The sequence below is a fragment of the Natator depressus genome, chromosome 6 (assembly GCF_965152275.1).
Source record: "Natator depressus isolate rNatDep1 chromosome 6, rNatDep2.hap1, whole genome shotgun sequence".
NCBI lineage: Eukaryota > Metazoa > Chordata > Testudines > Cheloniidae > Natator > Natator depressus.
The window spans coordinates 42032482-42058771 of record NC_134239.1 but is presented as its reverse complement, the minus strand read 5'-3'; the positions used below and the strand labels follow the sequence as shown (position 1 = coordinate 42058771).

Genomic DNA, 26290 nt, shown 5'->3' with positions numbered 1-26290 from the left:
AAGTAAAAGCCAGTTCTTTTGGCTTGCAGGTCCAGAGACAATATAAACAGACATTGGTCAGAATGGCAATGATCTCATATGGTATTAGATAATGGTATGTTTTTGGGAAATGGGGTTGTAGTTTCTCTACTTTTGCCTGCATGAATTACTTTAATTTGTTTAGAAACTGTGATCATTGTTTAATTGTTTATTAATCCACAGATGGTGATGATGCCTTAATGAGTGGGGAAGGGGAGAAAAAAGTGAGTAGAGTCAGCCACTGAATCAAATGTTGCTACACTGGGCTCACTGTATGCCATAGCACACACAAACAAAGAGCTAATGTAAGATAGTGTCTCCACTGTACAGGAATACAGCATTCTGAATTAATATTATTACTTGAGTTGCCATCTTATAAAATCTTTCTTACCAGCTGATCTCTCCCAAGGTCTTTCAAAAGAAAGAGTTCCATGCCTTTTTCAGTGAATAATCTTCGAGCAGCGGTGGGTAAATTCAACATCGCAGTACATCTTTAATAATGGAAAATAGACATACCCTTCTACATATGTTGGATATGGGGACATTAAGTTATGTAGACATCTTTTTAAAATTTTTCAATTATAAAGAATATTTGCAAATGTAAAAACATGTTAAGCATATTGTTAAGCACTGACAATAAACTTAGCACTTTTAGAACTTAGGTACTTTTAGCCGACTTAGCCACAGGATAATGAGGGAAGTACTCAACCTGATGACACTTGCTACCAAATTATTAATAGATGTGTCAAGGTTCCTTCCCCACTCTGAACTCTAGGGTACAGATGTGGGGACCTGCATGAAAACCTCCTAAGCTTACTTTTACCAGCTTAGGTTAAAACTTCCCCAAGGTACAAACTATTTTACCCTTTGCCCTTGGACTTCCACTGCCACCACCAAACTTTATCTGGGTTCCTGAAAAAACGTAGTTTGGAAACGTCTTTCCCCCCAAAATCCTCCCAACCCTTGCACCCCACTTCCTGGGGAAGGTTTGGCAAAAATCCTCACCAATTTGCATAGGTGACCACAGACCCAAACCCTTGGATCTTAGAACAATGAAAAAGCATTCAGTTTCCTTAGCAGAAGACTTTTAATAGAAGTAAAAAAGAATCACCTCTGTAAAATCAGGATGGTAAATACCTTACAGGGTAATTAGATTCAAAACATAGAGAATCCCTCTAGGCAAAATCTTAAGTTACAAAAAAGACACACAGACAGGAATATTCCTTCTATTCAGCACAGCTATTTTCTCCACCATTTAAAGAAATCATAACCTAACACATACCTAGCTAGATTACTTACTAAGTTCTAAGACTCCATTCCTGTTCTGTCCCCGCCAAAAGCATCACACAGACAGACACAGACCCTTTGTTCTTCTCCCTCCTCCCAGCTTTTGAAAGTATCTTGTCTCCTCATTGGTCATTTTGGTCAGGTGCCAGCGAGGTTACCTTTAGCTTCTTAACCCTTTACAGGTGAGAGGATTTTTCCTCTGGCCAGGAGGGATTTTAAAGGGGTTTACCCTTCCTTTTTTATTTATGACAAGGTGTATTGTATTAAAGCATTGAACTATGAGTTAAGAATATACTCCAATGAGTCTTGCTTTAATTTTCCCCTTTAAAATAGCAACATCAAATGTATTGTCTATGTTTTCAGCTAACATCTCTCCTTTATACTGCCATGATTCAAAATCTATTCAAGTCAGTGGGAATACTACTGTTGTCTTGAATGGCTTTTGAATCTTGTCCTCTGGCCCTGATTCAGGACAGCACTTAAGCACATATTGAAATGCAGTCCTGAACAGGGATGGTCTTAAGCGCTTTCCTAACCTGGGGCTTATGTGCTTACTACTAATGTTTTTTTTAACTGACATGTCACCTTTAATGAAAACAACTGTATCCATTACCTTTTATAGAGGTTATTTAGAAATAAAATTATATGAATGAAAACACATAAGCCATTGTATTAGATGATTTTAAAGTGAACTACAGTAGTGACACTACTCATTTCCTGAGTAGGTTATGAGACAAATATAGATATAAACAATGAGGTTTGGGACATGTTCAGTCTTCTGACTAGAAATGGATATCATGCTCAAAAACGTCAACATGGTATTGCCTTCATTTTTAGTATAAAAATGCACATTTGCAAGTTTTAAATACAGATAACAAGGAGTTATTGTGCCTCAGATGATAGATTTCATAGAAAGTTATCTAGCATTCATTTAATTTACAAAATATATTTACAATAGGCCAAATCTATTTCTAGTACAACTTCTCTAAAAACAATTCCAGTATGACAGGGATATCGATATATTAATGGAAAATATATGCATTTGAATGTTTACTTGTCCAAAAAGTGCTGAAATTCTATCTTGTATATTTCCATTCCAGGGTCTGCATCAGGATACATTTTCTGGTTCTGCTTTGTTTTCTGTTTCTTTTCTGGATGAGTATTTCTAAAGCAAATGAATACACTTTAATTGGCAAAGTGTGCAAACTCTCAGTTATGCAAGTGCAGTCTGGTTTAGAGACTCAAAAGTGTGAAAAGATTGACTTGAGCATTTTTCAGGGTCAGGAGCACAGTTTACATGGAAAAATAAAACATCCCTATGTATCTAATTTGGCAAGTTTTACAATTAACTTAGTCACATTTGTGAAAACTGGATTTTTCTACATGGTTGCCAATTAAATGCAAAGCTTTATTGAATACAGTGGAGCTGCATCTTAGGTTCTAAAGTCAGCGTGTAAGGTGAAAATTGCGTATAGTCAAAATTATCCTTGAAAATCCCTTAAATTGCCCATAAAGTGCAGTGTACTGTACAGGGTTGTGTATACAACCCTGTACAGTAATGTATAAATGTATAATGTATACAGTAATGTACAGTAAATAATAAAGAGTACATATGTAAAATACAATTTTACAGTACCCTAATTGCCCACACTATTTACAGTTATCTTGTTTGTTTGTTTTTTTGCAGAGCGCGTATAGTTAAATTTGCGTAAGTTAAATGTGCGTATGATGCGACTCACCTGTACTAAAATCTGAGTACATTTGAATTTGTCAGAGTACAATATCAGTGGTTTATAAGCAAAAGTTAACTTTGGGATCCTCAATCCAGTCTCTATTACAGCAATGTAAATCTAAACATCAGCAGAGTTACTACAAATTAACACTGGTGTATCTGAGATCAAAATTAAACTGAATTGCTAACTTAGTATTTTCTTGTGTGAAATCCCAATATGTCTAATATTTAGGGCATAAATCCCCATGAAATGAGAACAGATCAATCTTATAAGCGGAGATGACAACAAAAACCAAAAAACTTAGACAGCATTTTAATCTGAGAAAATTGGTAAATCATTAACTAGATTTAGCCCAATAAAAATAGGCACAACTTAATTCACTTCAATGGAGTCATGCTTACTTGTTTGCACCTGAACTTAAATTGGTCCCAACACATTTAAATTTAACATCCACGTTTGCCAATAAAAGACAGACTGCAGGAAGAATATGTGTGAGCATTTCTGCTAGCTCATGCAACATGTGTTAGGTAAAACTGTCACCATTAAAATATCAACATTTACCAAATTACCATAATTCCATACACTACCTTATTATTGCCGATTGTAATCATAGGGAATTACTGCAGTATCTCAGACATTCTAGTGTGTTAACTATCAGTAAATGATGAGGTTTATTATGCAGGATATGCTTTTTATTTTGCTATCAAAATAGTTAAATAAATAATGGAGTCCACTGTATAGGGGTGTGTGCATGAATACTATAAGCTTGGCCATATCAATAAAAGTAATTTGGGTCATTTTCCAACAAATGGAGGCTTCTCAGCAGGAGGGCAACTCATATTACAGATCATTCTTAAAAAAGAGATTTAGATTTATTCAACCACAGAATCCATGGATAACTAATAGTGTGTTTGATTCAGAATAAATACACACAATCAATGAAATTCAGTTGAGGCTGAAATACAGAGCAATATTATTATTTATACATTGCCATAGTTGTACAGTGGCTTTGCCAAAATATAAGAAGGCAGGTTCCTGCTCTGAAAGATTCATTCTTTGCTTCCATCCATTGTTTACATGCAGTATTTATATATGTCAGATCACCTAACAGTATGAAATACCCGAGTTATCTATTGATGTGAGCATAAGTTAATGAATCTAGAGGCAAACCTTGAGGACAATAATTAATTTCTAGATGTTTAGATTTCCAGTTTCCTAATGTAGTTTGTGGATTGACTAGGAAGCACTTGGCTGGGGAGGAGAGAAGTTTCTGGCTGCTGATAGGCAGGACAAGTCAGGAATCTTAGAAAGAGTTAATTTTGATCAGTTTCCCCTTGCTGAAAAGTACCTCCTTCCCCTCTCAAGGTGGGGGTCGGGGTGGGGGGTGGCAGGTGGGCCATGTCATGAGGTCAGGCCTGAAGTGGAGAAGAAGCCAGTAAAGTGAGATGGCAGATAGAAATGGATGGGAAGCATGAAGCTCTCTGCCTATTTGGGGAAAGTAAGGTCTTGTGGTGCTTGTCATGGAGCTAATAAAGGGAGATGAGGAAAAGATTGGAGCCTGTCTTCTCAGTTCCATTCCCTTAGTGTAGAACTCTGAAGATGAATAATTTTTTTTCAGCATTCTACAAGTTAAATGAGATGCTCAAAATATTTTAAAGCAAAGTTTTAATACTTTACATTGGGCAAAATGTTGCCATAATTTCAAAACACATTAAACGTTAGTGTTTGGCAAAGCATCTAGTTCAAAATAAGAATGACACATTATCTAGTATCATTGCCTTATGAGGGAAGGACCACCTAAGACATTAGCATAAAATGACAACAATATATTGTGAGGAGTCCTGGGCCCCGACCATGCAAATGTTTTTGCACGTACTTAACCCTAAATATGTGAGTAGTCCCATTGACTTCAGTGGTTGTGATAACAGTTAAGAGAAAAAGGTCTTTCTATTGCAAATGACCTAATTCAATAACTTCATAAAAAGTAAGCACTTAGGTAGAACTTCAGAGAGGATTTCAGAAAGGGTAAAAAATAAAATGTCAGAAATTTAGGACTATTCATTAACTTTCTATGTAAAAAAGATCTGAATTTTAAGATCACTACACTCACATTTTAGATATAGGAGAATGAACTAATTATGAAATGTATGCCTCAAAGATTTCAATTTCAGGCTTGACTTTACTTTGAAAATTTACTTTATCATTTTTGCAGGCAACTCAGGGGACAGTCTATCTGAATATTACTCATTGTTCAGTGATGTATGAACTATATTTAATCAATGTGAAAATATTAAACTATTATCAGAAGCATCAAATGTTCTAAAAACCTCAAAAGAAAGGTCAAAAGGTAACATCTCTGCTAACAATATGAGAAACAGTGTATTTAACTTATTCTTTATATCAAAGCTTTTCAATGAGTTATGAATTACTATCCTTTTGTCATACAAAATGAAAATAAAAACAGTGTTATTTTTACCAAATGTAATTTGTATTGTTTCAAGACATTTTATTCATATACATATTAGAAAGCAAAGATATTTTTTCAGTATTTTCCTAAACTGCATTTTTAAATAACTATTTCAGTGCTAAACAATCATTTGAATAGCTGGCTGCATATTTCCATGACACAAGACTTATACGACTACATCCAACAAAGATGTGATCATCATGAAATCACTTGCTATGTCAGAGAATTAATTGTTTCATGACAAAGTAAAGGTCAACAAAGGTAATTTTTGCATGATAAGTAACTTCCTCCCCCTCACAAGCATTTTTATCAATACTCCCCCACACTTGCAAATTTCCTCTGCCATTCTGGGTTCATCTCAAATGATGATCCAGAGAAAACCCTTCAGTATGGACCTCTATTCATTCTCCACTTTTCTCACTACTTGGATAGAACCATTATCATGTGGTCTTGGTCTTAACTTTGATCAAGATGGCAAGACAAAGGTGGTTTGTTTGTTTTTCCAGAAGATAGGCTGTGTTTGCCTTTCCCTTTCATTTTTAGATTACTGCTTCAAATCTAGTTGACCAGGAGCCTATTCTACATGAAATGCATTGAAGGTTTCAATTCATTTCCAAGCTAATCGATGTCAACATACTAAAAATACTTTCACAATGGGCCCTGGTAGCTGTTGAGGTAGAGAGGTCAAAGATTTCATAGGTTACATTCTAGAGCTAGCCTCTACAATTCCTAGAGCTGGTTTTACTGGGTCAGGGTAGAAACACATTGAGCCAGATTTTCAGCTGGTGTCACTCAGTGTAATTACTCAGTGTAATTCTTCTGACATCAATGAACCTATGCCAACTGACACAGGCAGAGGCTCTCATCTATTAGTGTGTTGAGGTGGAGAATCTTGCTGTGTCGCTTTCCAAAACCTACCCATCCCCTGGCCAAATAGAGGAGTCTGATCTCCATGATTTTAAACAGTGCTACCCAGTCAGTCATAAAGCAGGAAGTTCTAAAACACCAGTGTGGCTTGCACTGTCCCAGATAAGGAATGTATAAACTCAGTCTTGCATTCTGGCTTCAAGGAAAAGAAGCTGCTAATAAACTTGTGTCTCCCTGCACAGCAGCATAATGTACTGTCAACAACAGACTTTGAGCAAGCAGGCCTTTGACAATTTAAGGTCACATATCATAGGTTAATGACCAAAGTAGTATTCTCAGCATAAATTAGTTTGAATTAATTAATACATTGTGTGTACATTTTTTCTTTACTATTTCAAAGAAAGAAAAGTAGTTGTGGGAGACAGTACTGTAACTTTTGCATAAATTCTTGGTTTATTAGTAACACATTGTAAAGTTATTCTAATTGGAGATATATGCAAGTTAAAGTGAACCATATGTCTTAAGACATTATGTAGTTTATGACATTATTAAAATAAATTGCTATTTCCTTACTGTCTGTTGAGCACATTTGTAACATCAGGTCCAATGATGGTGATAGCCTTGCTTTTGTCCCTGTCTCCATTGTGCAAAGCCCTCAGTCTCACAGGTATATACCAATCTGACTTCTTCCCAGATGGTTTCTTAAGTGAAGGACTGTTTGGAATCAGCAATCCCTCAATTGGCCAGTCAAAATCCTTTAAACAAAATATTCATTAAGTTTAATACATGTAGTCCAGAAAATAATTGTTATTTTGGTTCTTATTTTGTTACACAAACCATTTCAATGTTTTTAAAGTTAACCTTAGTAAAGTTAAGGTACCACAGTGATGGCTGAGGTATAAGAACCTAGATAGATGGAAAGAGACAAAATGAAATAGTTGCATAAGTGATTTTGGAAATATCGAGTTCTGGCTTCTCAATCTTGGAAGGGAAAAAATAGGACAAAATCATCAGAGTTCTCAGTGGAACAAAGAAAGGGAGAAAGAATGCTGGAGTCTGTCAATAGTCTGAATCAGATGCCCTTTATCAGTATATAATAAACCTCAAACATGAATGACCAAAGCTACTCTGTAGTTTGGGAAGGAGGGATTGTGTTAAAGTAGGAGTTTATTATTTTTCCACCGTATAGAACGCATCTTAATAACTATGGTCCTGATCTTGTAAACACTTATGAACATGCTTAACTTTCTTACTGTGAGTAGTCCCCTTAGGTTGTAATAGTTAAATTAAGCAAACATGTAAGTCTTTTCAGGATCAGGGTCTATACTGTCTCATGGAAAATCTCCATGTGATTGCACAATATCCTTGTAACAACAACAACCACTTAAATGGGAAAGTATTATTAGGAAAATGTCTAGGAATAAGTGTTTTTCCCTTTATTAATCACACTGTCTCCTTTTGATCTTCATTTCCTCTCCCACATTATTTTGTTCCTACTTTTCCCCTTTGATCTTCTGGATATGCTGCCCAGCTACCTAGTTCCCTCTTCCCCTGGATATTCCTTTGAATTTCTATTATGGACACCTGATTTCTCTCTGATGGGCAGCTCCTGACTGATTGTTGGTGCTCAGGAGTGCCATTCTTGAGAGATGCTGCTCTTATTCTATGTGGTAGTGGCCACAGGGCAGGTGGCTAAGTTGTCTCTGTTCTTTGTTTCCAGTTACCTCTAGGGGCATCCAGACTTTTTTTCTCCCCAATGAAGAGCCTAGACACCTGAGGAAGCAGAACTGTAAAAACAAGGAAGAGGAACCAGCACCATGTGACCTGCCTGATGTTTGCAGATCTCCAGTGGCCACAGGCTATAATTTGAGTGCAGCGTGCACCTCAAGGTAGGGAGGAGGCAGGAGGCTTTTTCTGGACTGGCAATATCAGCTGAGTTGGTGGGGTTCAATAAGTCATTGATCCTTGTTCAGCTGGGGTGGGGAGGTTATATAAACCCTGCCCCTCCAATCTGACCCCCCTCTCATGCTTGATTAGCAGTTGCAAAGAGTTGGCAGAGGAGCCTGCCTTGGTTACATGTGGCCATGGCCCTCCCCTATACAGGGCTGGGGGTCCCAGGAGATTCAGGGTAACTAGTGGGTCCCATCTGAGATCACCCCAGGATTATAGGGCAACAGTGGCAGGCAGCAGCAGGACCCAGAGATCATGCTGTTGAATTAATTACCAGAGGAAGGAGGAGGTCCAGAAAGTCCCACACTGGTCAAGAGTTGACAAAGGGCCAGTGTTATCTGGATTAATTTGAGATTAGGGCCACCCAATGAGGACTTCAGAGATGATACAATGAGAGAGCAACAAAGAGTCAATTGTTTCAGGAACATAAGTACAGTGCATCAAGTTAATGTTGCTAGAGCAAACTTAGCTGCTGGAATGCCAAGTTTTTAGTGCTTGATCTCACAATTTAATGCTGCATTCTCTATTTTTAGGCATTTCATTTCCTACCTAATTTATTTTTTTTAAGGAAAAGAAATATTCCTTCCTTTGCCATAACCTGCTGGGTGTTACTGAAATAGGAATTGGTACTATAGTCCGCCAGTTCCACTGTATATATGTTGAACTGTTTTAATATAGTAGAAATACTGCCTTTCATTAAGAACAGATGCCTCATCTTCAATATTTTGATTGGTAAATATTGTGAATATTGCAGATTAAGAATTTTTAAAAAATCTGTTTGAAATCTAATAAAGTTCTGAATAATTTATTGTATAAATACCTTCCCCAATCTTCAAAGTTCCCTTTGCTAGTCAAGGATTTAAATCCTCATTTCCATGTATTTGTAACAGAGGGGATGGAATTTTCAACTTTTGCTTTGTCAATATTAGTAACTTTGTACCAAATTCATGAGACTCACTGGTGGCTAACAGCACTGTGCAGCCTGACAAATAATGTTCACTTAGAGGAACAGACAACTTTCAGTTTAATTCCAGATGAAGTTTAGTTTTCATTTATAAAAACAATCTTCTATGTCTAGGTTCAGTATGGCTGAATATCGTTTCATTTAGGATCCAGTTCTGCCACACTAACTCACTCTAAGTAGTACCTAACTCCATAACTAGACACACTGATTTACGTGTTACAGGTAGCAGAACTGGGCCTTTGTTTGTTTTGAAAAACAAAAATGCTGCTATCATTTAAAATAACTGAATACCGATAAAACCGGCTAAAGTTAATAAAAAATGAAAGTACATACTGCAGATTTGAAGCATGACCTATGGAATAATCTCTAGGAGAAAAATTCAGCCTTGTGCAGACAATATCCCTTTTACTGCCAGCTAATGTTTGACTCAAAGGTGAGTATTGCTACAATCAACCATGAAAATATAAAAGCCAAAAGAAAAAATAAAGTAAATGTTAACTTTTCATAGAAAAGTTAACATTGAATTGCACATTAAATAGCACACAGTATCCATGGCAAAGTATTGGTGTTTCAGAATTAAGGACTGGTAGAACAAATCTTAAAGTTCCATTCAGTTTGCAATAATTCATTAAAACAGACATTTTTGCACTAACACCAGCATCTATTTTCATTTATTCTTTCCAAAAGGTGAAATTGGCATGGCATGGCGTGGACAGTATATCACATCTGTTCGGTTTCAGCAGATGTTTAGCAAACTAAACAAACTACTGCATGTGTTGTTACTTCTTGAATGCATGAAATTACCTCATTAAGTTCTCCATTTGGAAGGAGAGGCCACATGTATGTCAGCTTATTCCACAGAGGATTCTCCACTTTGGAATGTTTCCACTGGTCTGGTTTAGTTGTCCCTTCATGCTTTATAGCCCATCTGAAAAAAATGAAGTTGAATCTCTTTTTATAATTACACTTCCAAATGTGAATTCTTGAGCAGTTAAGCTACAACTTTCTCTCCAGAGATAGTGCAGACCAAAATCCCGGATATAGTTTGAGATGGGTGAGCTAACACCCTGGATCAAAAACTCCTGAAGCTGGAGGTTTGAAATCCACCTCTCAACCTTAACTTCCCCAAATCTTGAAATGTTCAGATTCGACCCATGTCAGAGAGGTTTTTGAGCTTTGAAACTGGGCCCTGATCTTGCAATTGACTGTGTGCAGTTGCACTCAGTTGCAGGATCAATGCCTGGAATTCTGATGTGAGTTTTGATCCTTCTCTTTGAATGGTTCCTTGACCATACATAATGTTGAGAGTGATGGAATGCACACCATTTTAGTTGTTAAAGTAATTTTCATATTGTGCCTAGTTACATACCACGCTGAAGTAAATGATAGGTTAAAGTGCCATTAACAACTATCTACAAGCGTCAGAAAGTAATGCAATTTCAGTGCTCATTTAAAAAGAGAAAAAAATCAAGGAGAAATCCTTTATAAGTATATAAATATAGGCCCCAATATAGAAGGGGCTTAAGCACATGCTTAACAACAAATGTGTTCAAGTCCCATCAATTTGACTTATGCATATACTTAAATTTAAGAACATGCTTAAATATCTCTTCATCGGATGAAGAGAGCTGTAGCTCACGAAAGCTTATGCTCAAATAAATTTGTTAGTCTAAGGTGCCACAAGTACTCCTTTTTGCGAATACAGACTAACATGGCTGCTACTCTGAAACATCTCTTCTGAATAGAGATGCTCTCCTGATTTTCAGCCAATATATTGTTCAACTAAAGATATGGGACATCTTAACATAAAACTTTCTTTGGCTTACTTGCTCTACAGATTCCAGGTTTATTAAAATGACAGAAGATTTTGATTTATAATCTTGATTATTCATCCTGAATAGAATCCCTAGAATAGAAACTAAGTATATATATTCTTAGTAATTTGTATTTTGTATGGGGAGGTACTTGCTTTCCATGAATTTCTGCAAGTCCTTACAGGTTATGAGTCCTCATCGTCTTCCTCTTCTTCTCTGTAACGTAATGCAGATTTCCTAAAATCCCCTGTTGTATATTTCAGAACATCTTCCAAAAAGAATATAATTTATCTGTGGTCTCCAGCATACAGACTCTACATTTCAAAAGGAGCTGTTAGAAAGAATTAGTAGGATGAACAGAATGGGAAGCAGGCCCTCCTGTGGGTTTAACTGGGACTGCTGGTTAAAACCGAGGCCACCGAGATTAAAATGTACCCATGGATTACTTGCAAATGAAATGACAGAAAAATAATAAAAGCAATTTGAGCTAGTAAATTTCAAAGAACATCATAAGAGGATCATGTATACTTGTTACACAAACTTACATAACCATCATATTTGACATCTTCTCAAAGCTCTACGACAAAGATGGAAATGTGGCAATGCAGAGCAAACGTTCTATGGCTACAGAAGAGCTGGAAGACACCATACTCTGCATAGAAACAGCTGAAGCCCTTGTGCAGTTTCAGTCCAAAAAATACTGAATATCTGCAGACATGCTCTGTTTATTCCCATTTTGGTTTTCCAAAACGGAGAAATGTCTTTATTCCCAAATGCAGTTTTTTCCATATTTGGCTATCACTTGTAAGTCAGAACAACTGGAAATAACAGAAAATGCACTCAGGAAATGGGTTTGATTTTGGCTTTGTAAGAACCAAGCAAGAATAGAGAGTGAACTTGTTCCATTATGTTTGCAAACCACTGTAGGAGAAGTGGATGCTGCAAAAATGTATAGGGCCCCAGTTAATAAGTACACAAAAGCTGAACCTTTAAGAATTTCTGTGAAAAATTAAGAATGAATAGAGAAGTGATCTTAGTTCAGTACCATACATACTTTCTGGAATCGATTCCCCACTCAAGGTATATATGTCACTGCCATGGAGAAGGGTATATTGTGCATAGAGTATTGTGACAAAGCTCTGTCCTTGCCTCCGTGGGTCCCACGTTTCCTGGCGGATTTCGCTAGCTTCAGAGGCTCACTGTGACCCTCCACGTAACCCTTCTTTCTCTAGAGACAAGGGTCACAGTCTACTGAGCCCTTTTCATCATAAGCCAGCAAGGGAGGTGAGGAGAAGTTATCCTTCCTTGCATAGTCTCTGTTGTCTCCCAGTCTCAGTGATTAATCAGGGGGCAAAGGGGTGTGTGTGTGTGTGGGGGGGGAAGCCCAGGCCCACCCTCTACTCCAGGCTCCAGCCCAGGGACCCTAATAGTATCAGCTATGGTAGCTGACCTTTTAGAAACATGACATGTACAATTCCCTGGGCTACTTCCCCCACAGCAGCCCTCACTTCCTCAAGCTCCACTTCACCCTTACCTCAGGGCCTCCTTCCTTGTGCCTGATATGGTGTGTACTACTCAGCCTCTCCAATAGCACAACTTCCTTCCACAGCTCCTGACATGCACACCCACCTGACTGGCTGGGAGGCTTTTAACTAGTTTCAGCCAGCCCCTGACTGGCTTCAGGTGTCCCAATCAACCTAGCCTTCTCCCTGCCTTCTGGAAAGTTCTTAATTGGCCCCAGGTGTCTTAACTGACCTGGAGCAGCTTCCATTTCACTTAACCTGGTACCAGGGATTTGTTTAGCCTGGAGCTAATATATCTATCTCCCACTACTTTTCTATAGCCATCTAGCCTTGCCCCATCACAGTATATATAGCATATGAAAAAAATCATTTGGTATAATATATACAGGGCCAGATCTTCTATTGCCTTGCACCTTTTATAATCATTAACATCAGTGTGAAGTGGCTGTAAAATGATACCAACTCATAATAGTGAAGTTTCATACCCACTTCACACTGATGTTAATGACTACAGAAGGTGCAGGGCAACCGAGCAGCAAGCCCACCAAATTTTAGCATACAGCATATGTATTTAAGCTTGTATTGTGCATATATAGAGACTTTGAATACAAAATGCACACAACTTACTAAATAACATACTGTAGATGTTAGTGTGATGGATGTGGAGCTGCTCTGTAATAATTTGTGAATATTGTATGTTAACCTGGTTATTAGGATGTCTAATGTATTCAGATATTGGTTTAGGAGAGAAACAAGGTTGGTGAGGTAATATCTTTAATTGGACCATCTTCTGTTAGTGAAAGAGACAAGTTTTTGAACTACACAGAGTTCTTCTTCAGGTCTAGGAAAGAAAACCAGAGTGTCACATTGGGAAGAGATTGTTAAGCATAAGAGGTACCACCTTGTAAGTAGCCCATTAACACCTCTGTAGTTACAGAAAAAAGGAGGGGTAGTAGGTTACAGATTGTTGTAAAGAGACATAAAACCAATACCTCTATTGAGTCCATGATCTTTAGTGTCTAGCAAAGTTATGAATTTAAGTTCCTAAGCTCATCTTTTGAAGGTATTGTGAAAGGTTCCTTTGAGGATGAGGACTGAGAGGTCCATATGGAGTGATCATTTTGTTAAAAGTGTTTGCCCACAGATGACATGGTGTTTTTGTCTTTTATCACTTTTTTGTGTGAGCATAGTGATTGTCTCTTTGAACACAGTAATTTTATCCACATAGTTGTTGTTGGGGCATTTAGTGCATTAGATAAAGTATACCACATGTTATGATAGGCATGTGTAAGATCCCTGGATCTTGAAAGATGTGTTGCAGGGCATATTGATTGTTGTAGCAGCGGAGATATGTTTGCAGGTTGTGCATCTGTTGTTCTGGCACAGTCTAGTGCCACATTGAGTTGCTGTGTGGGGAGCTTGCTTCTGACTCAGGAAGGTTGGGAGGCTGTTTGAAAACCAAAAGAGGGGTTTTGGGAAAGATTTTTTTCATGATGTGGTCCCCATCAAATATGGGTTGTAATTGTTTGATGATATCCTGTACAGGTTTCAATGTGGGGTGGTAGGTGACAACTAGGGTGGTACAGTCAGTGGGGGCTTTTTTCTGTACTGAAGCAGGTTCTCTTGGGATATTTGGATGGCCCGTTCCATGATGTAATCTACTTCTCTGGTGGAGTGTCCTTGTTTGGTGAAGGTGGTTTTAAGTGTGTTTAAGTATGTATTTTGGACTATCTCCTGAGAACATATTTTGTGGTATCTGAGTGCCTGTCTGTAGACAACAGATTTCTTGGTGTGTGGGGTGGTTACTGGATCTGTGAAGGTAAGTCTGGCAATCCGTGGAGTTCTTGTATATAGTTGTCTGTTCCATAGTTGAAGCTGATCGTGGTGTCAAGGAAGTTGATGCTGATATGGAGTGTTCTAGAGAGAGTTTGATAGATGGGTGGTGGTTGTTGAAGTTGTGGCAGTTTAGGTCATTTGTCCAGAGAATGAAATATCATTGATGTATGTCAGCTATATAATTGGTTTTATGGTGCATTTTTCCAGAAATCCTTCCTAGAGTTTAATAGCAGTTTGTAAGGAAAAATTTACAGGAACAAGAAGGGGAAAGAGGTGCAGCTAGTCCTGTAATTGTGTCAGTTAGGCAGTACACTAAGGCATGTGTATTACAGTGATAACACTTTTAAAATAGTATATATGTTTGGTATTATGATATATAATAACCCAGTGGTTCCCAAAGTGGGGTCTCCAGACTGTTGGTGGTCCGCTGTGGTTTATGCATGGGTCTATCCCTTGAACTAGGGCCAGAATATGCCAGATAGGGTTCCGGCACTTTTGCCAGATGGAGGATGCCATTTTGTTTTCAAAATGGAGTCCTCCACACAGAGTTATCTCACATGCACCATGCATGAGAGCTCACGCTGGCATAGGCATTCCTATGCTCGGGGAATGGGGGTGGGCTGTTCCGATAATATCAGAAATGAAAGAAATGAAAGGGGTCTGGGACACTTAGATGCCAAAGGGATTCCTGGGGAAAAAAGCTTGGGGACCATTTCATAAAACATTAAAAATTGTGTTCTAAAAATGCTCAAAGTATGCCTTTTAAAAATAGGGACATTTACAAGAAAAAATTTTCTTCTTATCTTGGCCCATTGAACACAGAGTACAGGGCCAGATTCTGCTACACTTGTTTACGCTAAACAGTATCTCACTCTGCAAGCAGTCCCAATTAAATTGACGGGGATATTTATGGGGTAAGGTAGTACTCAGTGTAAGTAAGGTTGGCAAAATCTGGCCCAGAATTATGTTACTCCTGGGGGAATTCTGCGGCAAAAAAACAAAAATTATGTACACAATATTTTAAAATTCTGCAAAATTCTGTACATTTTATTTGTCAATAAATAAATGTAGCTCCTGCATGGCAGGGGGGAGCACAGGCCACTGGCTGCATTGAGGTGGGAGATCACCCTGAAGCCTCCACCTCCCCCGGTACAGGGAGTCAGCAGTGAGGCTGCACCTGATCCTGACAAAGTACAAGGGCTGCACCTTCATCAGAAACACCCCGGAGCCCTGCCCCTCTGCACAAGGTGCACCAGGTGTGGTGGACAGGTTCAGCCCAGCAGGATCCAAGTGTGGACAGGCTTAGTGTGGGGGGATCGAGGTGTGGGGTAAGACGTTTCTGTGTGGGGCAATCTGGCTATGGGCAGCTCAGTGGGAGATCTGGATGTCCAGGGGCTCATGGAGGGGTTCTGGGTGCGGGGGCAATGGGACTCTGCAGGGGATCCAGGTGAAGGTGGTTGGAGCTCAGCTGGGGGGGGTTTGGGTGTGGAGAGATGGGGTTTGTGAGGGGGTCTGGATGTGGGGGACTTAGTGGGGGGGTCTGGGTGTTGGAGGCATGGAGATTGATGGGGTGGGGGTCCAGGTGCAGCTGGTAGGGAATCAGTGGGGTTGGGGTCTGGGTGTTTGGGGCTCATTAGAGGGGTCTAGGTGTAGGGGGGGTAGGGCTTGTCAGGGTGAGGGTTTGGTGGGTCTGCTTAATGGGGGAGCCCCAGCTGCTACTGAGGGGATGCTGCATGCCGGGCTACCACTTCCCCCTGCGACTCCCCTATCCCCTTTTCTTCTCCATCCCCCTCCCTAACTCCCACATTCCCTTCCCCTGCCCTATTCCACTGCGGGCACTCACTGTTGCACAGAAAACAGGAAGGCTCCCAACACACAGAAGGAGAACACAACTGGGACTAGGACCCAGGAGGCGGCATTCAGCTGCAGAGTCAGGGGAGCCTAGATGCAGCCTCCTTCAGCTGGGCAGCTCTACACTTGCAGAAATGGGGGAGGGGGCTGTGGCACATAATCCATGTTACCTCCCATGCCTCACCTCCATTTGGAGGGGGGCAATCCCCCCTCAAAAATCCCCCCTCTAAAAACTGTGCCTGGGGTCGTCCCCCGACCTCTCCCCCTGCGCAGCTTCCTTTTGCTTTCCTGCCATTTTCTGCAGGAAAGCACAGGAATTCTGCGGGAGGGAGGAGGGTTCCTGCGGGTGCACAGTCATGCAGAACCCCCCCAGGAGTAATATTATGTGAAAAGATGTGTGAGTAAACTTACCAACACAGATGAACGTGGATTTATGGAATATGACAGATTTGATGTTTTTTCCTTATTATTATCTTTTCTACCAGGAAGGAAGATGGTTTTACACTTAAAACTATTATTGTGCCCATAAAAAACAACACAATGTTTAGGCTTTCTAAGCCCTTCAGAACTTTAGTTTGACAAAACAATGGAGGCTGCTGGGAGATATACCTCAATGCACTACAAATCCATTCAAGGGTGTCCACCAGTTAGTAAGACTCCACAGGATGCCTGACTAATCCTCAAAGGGGGACAAGGTAGAAACTGAGGATGATTGTCAGCTTAGGGTGCAGGGAATCAAGGCTGAAATTCACTTCTAGGAAGTGTTCCTACAGGTGGCTTTGGCCCTAAATACTATTTAAGGACTCAATCCTGAAACGTGTGGTGCATAGGGGCAGCAGTTTGCCTTCATGCTACTACACATAGGATTGGGGACAAACTAATGCCAATTAAGCTCTGAGCACAGGACTAAAGTGGAACAAATAATGCATAGGACTTCGTGAACATTTTCTGCACTGGGGTAAATTTACTCTTGAGAGAATTTTCTTCTAGACAGGCCTCCTGGGATTGTCTCAAATAGTTTTTCAGCTAGGTCGGGGAAGTACTGAGGGCAAGACTAAATTTGTACATTTTTTAAAAACCTGAATTCAAGTGCAAAGAATTTGCTAAATGAAATCAAAGAATTTTGTAGAATCCTGCATGTCAAGTATTTTATTGTTTAGAAACCCTTGCAGTAGAAACTCCACAGGATGGAATTTCAGACTAATTTCTTAGGACTAGCCTGTGCACTGCCACTGGGGCTTCCCCTGGCACCCAGCAGTGCCTATAAGGTACTACAAAGCCATTAATATTTTTATTTTGTGGGTTTAAGAATGATCCTTATTCTTTTTTTAATTTTTACGGCTTTATTTTCTCTCTATTCCTAATAGTGCTGGAAATAGAGAAGGAAGAAAACATGCCACTGACATACTCTTGAGGCCAAGGCTCTTTTGGATTCAATAGCATATCTGTGGGTCTATGATGGTTCTGCCAAGTTTTGTGTATTATTGTTAATGAACATTCACAGCATTCACCAAAAGGTCTTTGCAGAAAGTGCTATTAGGCTGCCAAATTTCAGCACAGTGTGAATTTTTATAGCCAAGTTATAAACCCCTGAAAATTGTGTTTTTACAGATGAAAAGCTGACAGATCCTCAACTGCAATGGCATTAATGGATGCAACTGTAATGACTGTATATGTGCATAAAATAAATTATATCCTTACAGCCTTTCATATGTTTGTAGTATCACTTATCACGGAGGGATTTGAAAGTCATATAATTCCCCGAAAATACCTCTAGGTGGAGGCAGTGATTCACAAAATGCCTCCTGACAGACAGTTTTCTAGATGCTGCACTGCAGTTACTTCCAGTTAACATAATTTAATTTCCCTATTCAGTGTATTACTGATGCAATTGTGTGGGTTATTTTTTCAGTAGATGCCTCACAGAAAGTAAAATAAAACTATTCATGCGCTCAATAGCTAGCAAATCTCTCTCTCTCTCTCTCTCCCCCCAGCACAGACACACAGCTCAAAGCAAGTTTAAAGACAAAGTATCAGAAGTTTAACCCCAGACTTGATATATGTGTTAAGAATCTTAATTACAAAAAAAAAAGAGAAGAAGACAAGGCACACCACTTATAGTTTCATTTGAAGCTACAAGAGACAGCCTGATCTATGTTTTTAAATCTCCAGCTGCTGACATTTTACCACTTTGCTGGCAAAATTATACACAATCTTTTTTCCAAACCAGATTTGCCTTATCTGTTCATTTATTTTCTTCTGGTGAAGTCAATAGGGGCTAACGTGCAGACTGGCCCAGTAGGTGGCATGTCTGGCTGTCCTTACTAAAGAGCCATGTCCCATCAAGTGGCCACAGATCCAGTCTTCTGTGCTGTCAGTCATGAGTAATGACTAATATCATAGGTCCTGTCCCTCTGCTCCCCCCTCAAAACAAATTGTTTTGAACTCTTTAAATGACAATGTATAAGAAGCAATATAACATTTAAAGTGGAAAATCACCAAAAAGGTGTAAAGGGGAGGTCACACGAACAGGGAGAGCCAAGTTGTCAGATATTTCGGCTAAACTTTCAAAGTGACTAGTGATTTAGGATGCCACAGTTTTTGAGTTCTCTATTTGAGATACCATATATGAGCCAAGTTAACAGAGACTAGTTGTACAGCACAATATGAAAACCTGACCTCTTTTCTGAGTGTCCACATTGCAATACCTTAAAACTCAAGAATCTCATGAGTAACTTCTGATAATGTAGGCCTTTGTCTAAGAGAAAAATAAATGAACAAATAAGAAGACCTGTCATTCTTCTTCACTGAAGATCACAGTATGACAACATTCTCACTCCAGGGCTTCAACTCTCTACTTCATGTTATATGGAACTCTCCAAGCTTTGAAAGTGGTTTGGTCTTTAAGGTTATTGTCCACAGGATGGGACGTCAAGTGAGCATGTCTCACTACCTGGGATTGCACATTGTGCTCTGGATTGGCTGCTATCCTTGAAACTTTGCAGTGAGTTCATGGTTTAACAAGATGAAACAGCTCTCCAAAGAAATAAATAAAATGCATCAATAAAAATGACAAATATAAGAACTGTCTCAACATGTTAATGCCAGAACAAAGGGGTAAAAATTACCACCCCTTCAACGTTGACACCATCCAAACTCTCCATGTTGGTGGGTGGATGAGTGAGAATTCTGATGAAATGTTACCTGCAAAATTACAGGTCAGTAATTTCCCCTTCTCTAGAGACACTCTCTCACACAACTCTCACTCCTGGAGAGTAAGGATCTCAAGGGATGTCTCAGAAGAAAAGAAGAGTGTCTGTAAAGCTACAAAAGGCAGTAAGAATAATGCCATGGCTAAACACAAATAGGAGAATTTATTTAGTTATTTAAACAGTAAGGGGGTAAGATACTTTCTAACAATTGCAGGCATAATACAGGTAACCTGAAAGATGCAAGCGAAGAGAAAAGCTTGAAATAAAACTGACCAACTTGAATAATGAATATTACAAAGTAACAAACTTGAGCCGGAGGGAAGATTTGGTCTCCCCCTGCCTCAGAAACAGATTTTGTATCCTAGAGAGATGAAATGGGATTCCCTCTTAGAAGCCAAATCCAAGCAATAATACTTTGGGATGTATGAAGAGCGGACCAAGGAGTTGCCTTGCAGATGATTGTGATGTAAACATCAACGAGGCAGGCAGTGGAGGTCACTGTGCCTTGGATAAATGTTTCTTGACATGGCCAGTCAGGTCACAGCAATAATCAGACAGAAAGGTAATCAGACAGTACTTAGACCTGATCCCCTTAGAAACAGTGTTGCCCCAGTGAACTGGTGTCAAATGAAACAAAAAGTTGAGTGAACTTCCTAAGGGCTCTAGTATGCTGCAATTAAAACTCAGTGCTAGTATGCTGCAATTCATCATCATCACTCCCATAACCGCACTGGTCATTGGGGCACCATCACTGATGAGCAATCAACCAATTGTCTCCACCCCTGACGATTGTGTATCAGTGCTTGAGTTTCTGCGAAGTCCATTCCTGTCCACTCTTTTATGAAGTTTACCCTTGTGGTAGAAATGTTGACCATACCAAGGAGTGAAGTGGTCAACCGCGGTCTTCACCTTGGAACTCAAGCTATCTTTTAGATATGCCGGTACCAGGCCATTGAGCACGTTTTAGGACTGAGGCCTGGAACTTGACCCACTATTCTGTGGGAAGCAAGTGGAAAGAACAGAAGACAAATTTGATGTGTTTGCAGTAGCCTGTGTTGCTGAGGAGATGTGCTGAAGCCTTGCTTACTACTTGGAGTTTGCTAAGTACTGATGGCTTCATGCCTAGGTGTTACACTGCTGTAGTCCAGATTGGAGATGATAAAGGTGTTTAAAATGAAGACCAGGACATCATCCACCAAAATGGGATGGAGTCTCCTTGCTAGCTGGGAATGTTAGAAAGCCCTACTGTTTGAAAACTTAGTATCAGTGAAGAATTATAGGAGCACTCCTAAACAATGGTCTGAAATGGACTGATTGTGGGGGTGAACCTGCCACCAAAAGACAGCACAGTAACTGTAAACTATTCAAAATGTTTTCCTGTGCCTCCCAGCATAATCTGTGGCTTGCTTGAGTTCAGCTTCAATAAACTGTTCTTCATCTATGAGCTGATCACCTCCAAGCACTGGGCTACATTGGTGGTAGATATGTGGCGAAGGATACATAGAGCATGTTGTGTGTCATCTGCATATTGCTGGCATTTGAGTCCATGTCATCTTAGCAGTTCACCTAGTGGCTGCATGCAGATGTTGAACAGAACCAGAGAGAGATTTAATCCTCGTGGAACTCCACAAGTAAGAGTCTAATGGTGGATGTGCAGTTTCTTATCACTATTCTTTGGGTATGTTCCTCCAGGAAGGACTTAAACCATTTACTACATTCCCCTGACACCTCTCTCAGGAGAACATTATCTCATGGTCAACAGTATCAAATGTTCCATAGAGGTACAGGAGGATAAGAATGGATGTTTGCCTTCCATCCATTGACAGTAGGAGATGATACATCACTGCCTGTGACAGAGTGCTGAGAACCAGCAGCTGAACCAGCACTCTGGTCACTGTTAGTCCAATTAGTCTCCCCAAAGAAGGGACTGACTGAGGGAAGCTGGGGCTAATTATTAGATCAGTCTGAGCTGGCGTACCTAAGAAGCTAGTTAATCCATTAACTGGAAGAACAGAAAGGTATATGGGAAGGAAGTGCAAGGGGGTAATGAGAGAGAGAAAGAGAGAGCAAGTCAGAAAGGCTAGCAGGGCCAGGGTAAGGAGAGATTTCTGTGTGGAGAGATCTCTTTTTTCTGGCAAAAGGGGATGATGTTTGTAAACAGAGTTGCTGAGTGGGACTGTAATGGAATGGTGGCTGAGATAGCACCAATAAACTACACATCAGGGTTTACAAACTGAAGGTGTTAGAGCTATTTGTCTGAGAAGACAGGAGCAGAGAGCTGTGCCCTGTCACAATGCCACTGTAGAGGTTTCAGTTCCATGCCTTGCTTGAATCCAGTTTATGATGGGTCTAGGATATTTGCTTCAGTTAGATAAGCCTGTAGGTGGTCTTTGGCTAGCTTCTCTATAAGCTTTCTCAGGAGCAGAAGGTTTGAGAGGCAGTTGTCTAGTACGGATGTATCCAGTGTGGGTTTCTTCAGTGACAGTTTCACTATTGCTTGTATGAAGGAGGAAGGCAAGATTTCTTCCCTGAATGAAGCATTAACTGTTTCATTTGCTCAAGATTCTTTTTAATCAGCCAGGAAAGGCATGGGTTAGATTCACGGGTCTTGGGCCTGGACTTCACGAGGCTGTCCAGTACTTTCTGAGAAGTGTATGTACTGAACTACAGGAATGCAGTTGGGCTGTTTGTTGGCTGTTTTAGATGGAGTGGATCAGTCTAGAGAAGCCTTCCCAAATGTGCACGATATTTTCAGTGAAGTAGGATGATAGCTCTTCACAGCACTTGTGCAGGGTTCTGTAGTAGGCTGTAGGCACCCAGGACTGATTAAGTGGTTACCACCCTGAGTAGCTCCTTAGAGCAGGATCTGGCAGCTTCAATGGAGGCTGATGGGAATTTTCTCATGTCCTATAATACAGCCTCACTCTAGGCTTCGAGAAATTTTTTATGTTACAAACTGTTCCAGCCTTTGTTTTCTACCTTTGGTGTTTGGGTTTCTGACCCTCTCTCTTCATCTGGGGTAGGGTGTCAGAAAACCCAGGCAACCTATATGGGCAATGGGGAGGAAGGGGCTGTATGGGAGTCAGTGAGTTGAAGAATGAGACTAGGGTACAATGATAATGATTCACCAGAATGATTCCATCCTGTGGGAGGAGTGCTGCAGTCTTTTAGCATACTTTCAAATTTGAGTCTGAGTATCTTCATGATCAAATCAGGGTCAAGAGTTTTGTCTTGTTGCATGGGCAGTGGGAGAGATGACCACTGCTTTAGTGAGGTGATGGTCTGTCCAAGTCAGTAGCTGGATTGTGATGTCCTAGATATTGATATCTAATCCAAAAACCTGTCCAAGGTGAGACCAGCTGTGTGGGTTAGGCCAGGGATGATCTGTGAAAGTCCTAGGGAGGCAAGTGATGAGATGAGATGAGTTTGTCTGTTTGTTTGCTTTTGCATATATGGCCTTGTCAACATGAATGCAGAAGTCTGACTCTGAGGATGATAAATCTGGAATATTTCACCACCATCACTGACAAAGTATCAGTAAGGTCCTTTATGAGTCCTTTAGTCTGTGGTGGTCAGTAAATGAGCACAAGTCCTACATTAGCTTTGCCTCTGGTTTCTATTGTTACATGAATGAATTCAAATGCCTTACTTGTGGCACCTCTTTTGGATTTGATGTTTGCTGAGAAGATAATTGCAGTGCCACCTACCATCTTGTTTCATATGGGTCTATGGTGGACTATGTAACTTGGGGGATGAGATAGGCTAGCGGAAGTTTCATGGAGTCATTCAGCCCAGTCTCTGTGATGCAAACTGTATCAGATGTTTCATTGCTGATGAGGTTGTATATTGTTTGTTGGTAACTGATCTTGCACTGCTCAGCATTAATTTTGGATTAGTTTTGGTGCCTGTGCCTTGATGACAGTATAATGAAAAGATCCACTGACATAGTCTTAATGGTTCTTTCAAGCAGGAGCATGTCTTTCGGCTAAGAGGAAGCCCCACTGAACAATGCATGGGCCATGTGTAGTCAAGAAGATCAGGGGGAAATGGGGATAAAAGGTTCTTAGGGAGATCATGGCAGGATGTAGATGGTGTCAGGCTAGCTTTGTGCTCCAGACTCCTTAATAAACCCTTCCGGTTTTGGTGCTTCTGAAAAGGAGGCTTAGGGCCTTTGTTTTCTGCTGGTGATTTGGGCTCCAGCACCGTGAATGGTGTATGTGAGGCATCTCCTGAAGCCAGCTATCAAAGAAAATAAGTGCTTTAAAAAGGAGCATTTCCTTTCCCTCCCTCTGGGAGAGGCATGAGGAATAAGACACAGGCCTGAGAGAATTCAGGGTGGCCTTTGTCTTCAGCCAGACCTCCACCTGTTCCCCAAAATGATTCTCTCAGCTGCTGAATGTGTTCTTGAGTCTTTCTTTGGGCATCTTTGTGGACCCTGAAGATCTTTTTGAGCTCCTGGTGCTTGTCATGATGAAGGCTCAACCTGGGCAAGGGCCTTCTTTCTTCTAGCGCTTAGCTTGGCTTTAATTATGATATGATAGTCCATGACTCAGAGGGTTGCAGCAGTGGATTGGTTAACTCTACATCTGAATGGAATCCTGAGTTGAAGCACAGGAATGTGGCATGCAGTAACATAAAAGTGGCTGGTCTTCCCTCTATCCACTGCTGCTTCTTGTGTGAGAGCAGCAGATATAGCTGCCAGTATACAACCGCATTTGCTCCAACCCCTCAGACAGAGACAGACACCTACAAGATCTCTATCAAGCATTCTTACAACTACAATACCCACTTGCGGAAGTGAAGAAACAGATTGATAGAGCCAGAAGAGTTCCCAGAAGTCACCTACTACAGGACAGGCCTAACAAAGAAAATAACAGAACGCCACTAGCCGTCACCTTCAGCCCCCAACTAAAACCCCTCCAACGCATTATTAAGGATCTACAACCTATCCTGAAGGATGACCCAACACTCTCTCAAATCTTGGGAGACAGGCCAGTCCTTGCCTACAGACAGCCCCCCAACCTGAAGCAAATACTCACCAGTAACCACATACCACACAACAGAACCACTAACCCAGGAACCTATCCTTGCAACAAAGCCTTTTGCCAACTGTGCCCACATATCTATTCAGGGGACACCATCACAGGGCCTAATAACATCAGCCACACTATCAGAGGCTCGTTCACCTGCACATCCACCAATGTGATATATGCCATCATATGCCAGCAATGCCCCTCTGCCATGTACATTGGTCAAACTGGACAGTCTCTACGTAAAAGAGTAAATGGACACAAATCAGATGTCAAGAATTATAACGTTCATAAACCAGTTGGAGAACACTTCAATCTCTCTGGTCACGCGATTACAGACATGAAAGTCGCTATTTTACAACAAAAAAACTTCAAATCTAGACTCCAGCGAGAAACTGCTGAATTGGAATTCATTTGCAAATTGGATACAATTAACTTAGGCTTGAATAGAAACTGGGAGTGGTTTAGTCATTATGCAAGGTAGCCTATTTCCCCTTGTTTTTTCCTACCCCCCCCAGACGTTCTTGTTAAACCCTGGATTTGTGCTGGAAATGGCCCACCTTGATTATCATACACAACGTAAGGAGAGTGATCACTTTAGATAAGCTATTACCAGCAGGAGAGTGGGGTGGGAGGAGATATTTTTTCATGCTTTGTGTGTATATAATAAGATCTTCTACACTTTCCACAGTATGCATCCGATGAAGTGAGCTGTAGCTCACGAAAGCTTATGCTCAAATAAATTGGTTAGTCTCTAAGGTGCCACAAGTCCTCCTTTTCTTTTTGCGAATACAGACTAACACGGCTGTTACTCTGAAACCTGTCAAGGGATATATTTTTTCTTCATTGCCTTCAAGTAAAATGCAGTTCTGTGAGGAGCGTGCTGCAGTTTTTTCACTAGTTGGTCCCAAAAAAGGGAGTAAGAACTCAGCAACACAAGATGACGGGATCCTGGATCATATATCTCTGAATGGCAGCCAGAGTAGATTTGTGAACTGGTACCAAATCAAAACCAGCTGTTCTAGACAGCTTCTGAAAAAAACTGGGAAAGATGTCAGATTCTCCTTTGAACAGCTGCTGTCTAGTGCTCTACCAAAGTGGAAATACAGTTGGCATCAGAGGATCCTAGAGGATATTGTTTGACTCTTATCTGTTTGGCCATCTTTGTTGCTCCTTCTCCATGGTCTTTCATGGTTGTAGATGAATTCCTTCTACGTGTCCTTTGGTTGAAATATTGAAAGGAAGGTCTGTTGTCTGAGAGAGAATGTTTTTGTTGCGGGGAGCTGGCAGCATAGGCCTTTTTTCCTTTTGCCTGTCTAGAGTGCACTGTGTGAACTGAGTTGAATACCACACAGGAAACAAAGAGTTAAGAAAATAAGGTTTTTGAAGTTAAAATCAAGACTTTTCCATCTTCTATCAAGAATACATTGATTCCAACAATATAATGAAGTAAAATGCAGAACAGTATATAATTTGAGCATGATACTGTATGTAATAATTACTTTAGAGAACACCAGCCCAAATCAGCATGCCTCTAATAAACAGGTACGAAAAAATTAACAGATTAGCATTCTATTAATGCCAAGGACAAATGATTTTTCTTCAGATGCTCTGTCTTTGCATACCATGGCCCATTTTGTTAGATATAAGCCAACCTTTTCAAACCTTGGTGCCTAAACTTAGGCTCCGAAATTCATATTTATGGACCTAAATAAAAGTGACTTGATTTTCTAAAATG

The 26290-nt window shown here is 40.2% G+C and overlaps 1 protein-coding gene across 1 annotated transcript in view; it reads right to left on the bottom strand.

The window, feature by feature from the left end:
- Window positions 1-26290, bottom strand: part of DCDC1 (doublecortin domain containing 1) — a 418614-nt gene that overhangs the window by 61976 nt on the left and 330348 nt on the right. The window contains exons 20-23 of the mRNA XM_074955137.1: window positions 10091-10214; window positions 6946-7127; window positions 2360-2470; window positions 410-509 (exon numbers count right to left, since the gene is read on the bottom strand). Coding sequence (XP_074811238.1) covers window positions 410-509; window positions 2360-2470; window positions 6946-7127; window positions 10091-10214 — 517 coding nt within the window. The remainder of the gene's footprint in view (window positions 1-409; window positions 510-2359; window positions 2471-6945; window positions 7128-10090; window positions 10215-26290) is intronic.